Raw genomic sequence first — 5,228 nt, 5'->3', positions numbered from 1 at the left:
CAATCTTTCTTAGATTTTTCTTACTCTTATGGAGATCCTCAAGGCAAAGAAATTCAATGCCCATGTGCAAAGTGTTGTAATATTCATTGGACTCGAAGGAATGTAGTTTATGATCATCTAATATGTTATGGGTTTGTTCAAGGTTATACAAGATGGATTAATCACGGGGAATAAGAAATTTCGATGAATGTTAATTGTGACATGGATGATAATGTTTGCTCGTACGATGATATTGATGGGTTGTTGAATGATCAATTTAGAAATGCTGCACATGTTGAAGGAGTGTATGAAGGCCCAAATGAAGATGCCAATAAATTTTATAACTTAGTTGACGAGGCAAGCCAAGAACTATATCCGGGTTGTAATGGATTCTCTAGATTATCTTTTACAATCCGTCTCTATTTGTTGAAGTGTCTACATGGATGGAGCAATGCGTCTTTCACTTCTCTTTTAGAGCTATTAAAAGAGGCGATGCCTGACTTGAACATTCCTATATCCTACAATAAAGCCAAATCTATGGTAAAGGATCTCGGTCTTGATTATGAAAAAATTGATGCATGTCCCAATGATTGCATGCTATTTAGGAATGACCATAAGGATGATGAATATTGTCATGTCTGTGGAGCTTCTCGATATATTAAATATCCTGAAGTAGATAGCGATGAAGTAGATAGCGATCTTGAGGCTTCCAAAAAAGGTTATCGTGTTCCAGCGAAAATTTTGAGACACTTTCCATTAATTCCTAGACTTAAAAGGCTATTTATGTGCTCAAAGACAGCAGATACATTGAGGTGGCATGACGAGGAGCGTTCTAAAGATGGAAAGTTAAGGCATCCTGCTGATGGGCAAGCATGGAAAGACTTTGATAGCTTGCATTCAGAATTTGCAAGGGATTCTCGCAATTTGAGACTTGGCTTAGCAAGTGATGGGTTCAATCCATTTCGGACCATGAGCATATCTCATAGCACATGGCCAGTTATTTTAATGGTGTATAATTTGCCTCCTTGGATGTGCATGAAGCCAGAGTACTGTATGCTTTCTTTGCTTATACCTGGGCCACGATCACCTGGAAATGACATTGACGTTTATTTACAACCATTAATAGAAGAGTTAAATGTTTTGTGGGAGTCCGGGGTAGAAACATATGATGCTTCAAGAGATCAAACCTTTCAAATGCGAGCAGCTCTTTTATGGACAATCAGTGACTTTCCTGCATATGCTATGTTATCCGGTTGGAGTACAAAGGGAAAGTTGGCTTGCCCTTGTTGTAATTATGGCACTAATTCTCGTTATCTTAAACATAGTCGAAAAATGTGTTATATGGATCATCGTGTTTTTCTGCCTATGGATCATCCTTGGAGATCTAATAAAAGGTCTTTCAATGGAAAAATAGAATTTAGGCCTCCTCCGCCTTTGTTAAAGGGAACTGATGTGCTTAATAGCTTACAGAATTTTAACAATGTGTTTGGGAAGAAGCGAAAGAGAACAAATGATGGCCCTTGGAAAAAAAGGTCAATTTTTTTTGAATTACCTTATTGGCAGCACAACTCGTTACGTCATAACCTTGACGTAATGCATATAGAGAAAAATATAGTGGATAATGTAATTGGAACTCTTTTGGACATTTCTGGAAGACAAAGGATCATGCAAATGCTCGTTATGATCTGAAAGAGATGGGCATTAGGAAGAACCATCAACCAAAGGATACAAAGGATGGCAAGAGAAAAAAGTTTGCAAAAGCATGCTTCTCAATGACCAATGGTGAAAAATCAGTTTTCTGTGGTGTTTTAAAGACAGCAAAGCTACCTGATGGTAGTGCTTCCAACATATCCAGGTGTGTGCAGCTAGATGAAAGAAAATTATCCGGTTATAAAACCCATGATGCACACTTCATGTTACATTACTTGTTGCCAATACCAGTTAAAAGCATACTTCCTGATCATGTTGCTATCCCTTTGATTCGTCTAAGTTCTTTCTTTCGTCGTTTATGTCAAAAAGTTATCACAATGGAAGAGCTAGATTGCTTGGAAGTAGAGATTAGAGAAACAACGAATCAATTGGAAAGAATTTTTCCTCCAACTTTTTTTGATATAATGATTCATTTTGCCTATTCATTTGGCAAATGAGGTAAGGTTGGGAGGTCCAGTTCAAAATCGATGGATGTATCCTCCTGAAAGGTATATGTGTACATTAAAATCATATGTTCGCAACAGAAATTATCCAGAAGGATCTATTGCTGAGGCATATTTGGTTGAAGAGTGTTTGACTTTATGCTCTAGGTACTTACATGGAGGTGTAAAGACTCGATTTAATCGACGACCCCGAAACAATGATGAATATGATTCAATTAATGCACAATCTTCTAGTTTGTTCCCTAATACAGGTTGTCCTTTAGGAGCGAAAAAGAGTGATCCAATTGTTTTAGATGACATGTCACTAAATCAGGCACATATATACTTATTGAACAATTGTGATGAAGTTCAAGAATATATAAGGTAATTTAATCACTTATAGTATTTATTTATGTAGATTGTTATTAAATTACTTTATTTATCATTTTACTAACAAATAAAAATACTTATTGTGTAGAGAATATGAGGTTGAGGTTAGTAATCAGAGACGAGGATCTAATGGAGCAAGTCCAAGAAACATAGTCAAAACTTCTCTCAATGGTTTGAAACTCGTTCTTTGAAAGAGGATGTGCCCGATCTTATAAAGCAATTATCCTTCGGACCAAATTCAATTGCTAAAAGATATTCTGGGTATCTCATTAATGGATATAGATTCCATACGAGGCAGCGTGATGCAAGACGTAAAACACAAAATAGTGGCGTTACATTAGTCGCCCTAACTACAAGTTTTGCAAGCTCAAAAGATAAAAATTCAATTGACGCAAACATGACATATTATGGTAGAATAGTTGATATAGTTGAGTTAGACTATTATGGCCATTTTAGGGTTGTCTTACTTAAGTGCGACTGGTATGAGGTTGAAGAAGATATTTGATCACGCCCAACTATGCCTTATAAAAAGGACAATGCGGTCGCTGCAAATATAATCCGGTTTACAAGTCCGGAGTCGAATCCCACAGAGAACTAAGGTTTAGCTACAACTGTTCACTATCACCAAGAAGACAAGCTTGAACAATTCCTAACTTATAGATATTAAGATTCTTATGTTTAACTAATTAACTAACAAATTAAAATAGTAAATTAACAACTAAAGATACTGAGGGTTAGAGAAAAGATTAAGGAGGTCTAGAGTTATGATTTCCCCTATTGTCGGAATCCTTCCCGCTATGTCTTCTATAATTTCGCCTAAGTATTCTCTACCGATCATGAGCACTCTTATTACCGTAAATCTCTCCCGAGTAATTACGACAATTTACTAGACGCGCTCTCCCGAGACAATTTACTAGACGCGCTCTCCCGAGCTACGCTAGCTGGCTTTTAATACAGCTCACTTCAGATCGCACCCAAGGCTTCGTTATCCCTAATCCCGCCTTTAAACTCTCGGTTATTGATCCCTCATATACTTTGGGAGTGGTGTTGTTTAACAACTACCTAAATATGCACTCTCTCCCGAGTTATACATACTAAATAGGCACAGCTAATTGAGAGCTCATCAATCAACCAGAATATAAACGTAGTTGAACAAATAGAGAAAAGCTATGGCTCAATTATATAAAAACATAACAAGAATTTATCCTACAAAAGGTTCTATCAAAACTCTAGATAACAAATTAGCTATTCATAATAGTATGTAAAACTACAATACTAAAAGTCATAACCAACAATGAAAAATAGGAAGAGGAAGGAAAAAACTCGTAGAAGAATTCTCCGCCTTGCTCCCAATGTGTTCTTGCCTCCAAGGGTGTTGTCTAACCCTAAAGTATTGTCTCTCCTCCTCCTTAGGTCTAATTTGTGTCAAAAATATGTCCTCTTCTTGTTCTTGGCCGGCCTCCTTTGTTTAATATAGGTTTTAGGACTTAAAATCTCATGTTTTGCATTAGTCCCTGAAATTTTCGCTTCCTGCCGCGGTTTTGCCGCGGTCGCGGTGGAACCGCGGCCAAACATGCCCTCTGATTCTTCAGTTGTCCGCGACCATCTTCTACCGCGGTTCTGCCGCGGTTGCGGCAAAACCGCGATTTTTCACCCTGTTCCTTTGGAATTTGGAAAAACGTAAAACATAAAAGTTGTAGCCCTTTGAGTTAGCTTTCCAACTATATATTGTGGAGCTCAAATGGAGTTCTGAGCAAAGAGTTATGTCTATTTTACTAGACAGTGCACAATATGCCTCCTCAAGTCTTCGTTCGTACTTAATTATCAAATTTGTCCTCCGAACACGATCCCGGCTTAATTCCTTGAGCTTTTACTCAGACTTCAAAGCGTCAAATCACTTAAATTCATTCCATAACATCTATATAGCTCGGAATCACACCTACAAGGCATAAAACACACAATTAGTGCTAAACACTAGCGATTAAAGCGCAAACTCAATTAAAGTGCAGTAAATTCGAGTGTAATAAGCGACTAAAATATGCAATTACAGCCTATCATCAATATTTATTGCCTTACTTATGTCTACTTCAACAAGAAATGTTATCAGAACGAGCCTTTTGTCCTAGCATCCCAAGTACACCAATGCTTCTATGTGCAAGATCCATATGATCAAGATAAATATTATGTCATGAAGACCGTCCCGAGAGACTTGTTTAGCATAAGTGATGAACTTGAATCTAATGCCCCACAGTGTTATGAAAATGAGCCATCTGAATATTTGGCTGGCCCATCTATACTGGAGGATAATGGTGAAGTTACCTTAGTAAGGAGTGATGTTCCAACAACCATTCTTGATGTGCCTCCAGAAGGATTTCTAGCACAACAACTTGAAATTGAATCGGATGAAGAGTTTGATTTTGAAGACATATCATGAGTTTTATTCTAATTCAAATAGAAAATAGCTTAGCCATTTTTTATTAATAGCTAGAAACATTAAAAATTGTTGCTTTAGATTTAAATTGATGTTTTCTATTTTGTCAAGTTCAATATTAAATATTTTTTTGCAGATAGATTTCTTTGATGTGCACATATATTTTCTACTCATGTATTTTCAATGTGTCCCTTTTCGTATCACTAGAAATTACTTGATTGGTTATTCAATGTGTCCCTTCTGAGGAACCATATTGTTCATATGTGGATCGAGAATTTCCTCTAGTTTTGAATAGA

At 36.8% G+C, this 5,228-nt stretch overlaps 1 protein-coding gene across 1 annotated transcript; it reads left to right on the top strand.

Annotated features, from left to right (window-relative positions):
- LOC109234890 lies at positions 202-4,935 on the top strand. The gene is made up of 5 exons (XM_019400931.1): positions 202-1,569; positions 1,635-1,834; positions 2,214-2,495; positions 2,590-2,605; positions 4,753-4,935. The coding sequence occupies exons 1-5, from the start codon at positions 202-204 to the stop codon at positions 4,933-4,935; spliced, it is 2,049 nt and encodes a 682-aa protein (XP_019256476.1).

This window comes from Nicotiana attenuata, chromosome 11, assembly GCF_001879085.1.
Source record: "Nicotiana attenuata strain UT chromosome 11, NIATTr2, whole genome shotgun sequence".
Taxonomy (NCBI): Eukaryota; Viridiplantae; Streptophyta; class Magnoliopsida; order Solanales; family Solanaceae; genus Nicotiana; species Nicotiana attenuata.
The sequence above is the reverse complement of the archived record's forward strand: the minus strand, read 5'-3'. Positions and strand labels throughout refer to the sequence as shown.

Excerpts from the sequence above, each read along its gene's own strand:
- LOC109234890 (XM_019400931.1), top strand. The coding sequence starts at position 202 with ATGGATGATAATGTTTGCTCGTACGATGATATTGATGGGTTGTTGAAT. Across the intron at positions 1,570-1,634 it reads CGTTACGTCATAACCTTGAC|ACAAAGGATCATGCAAATGC; the intron begins GTAATGCATATA and ends CATTTCTGGAAG. Across the intron at positions 1,835-2,213 it reads AGTGCTTCCAACATATCCAG|AAATTATCCAGAAGGATCTA; the intron begins GTGTGTGCAGCT and ends TGTTCGCAACAG.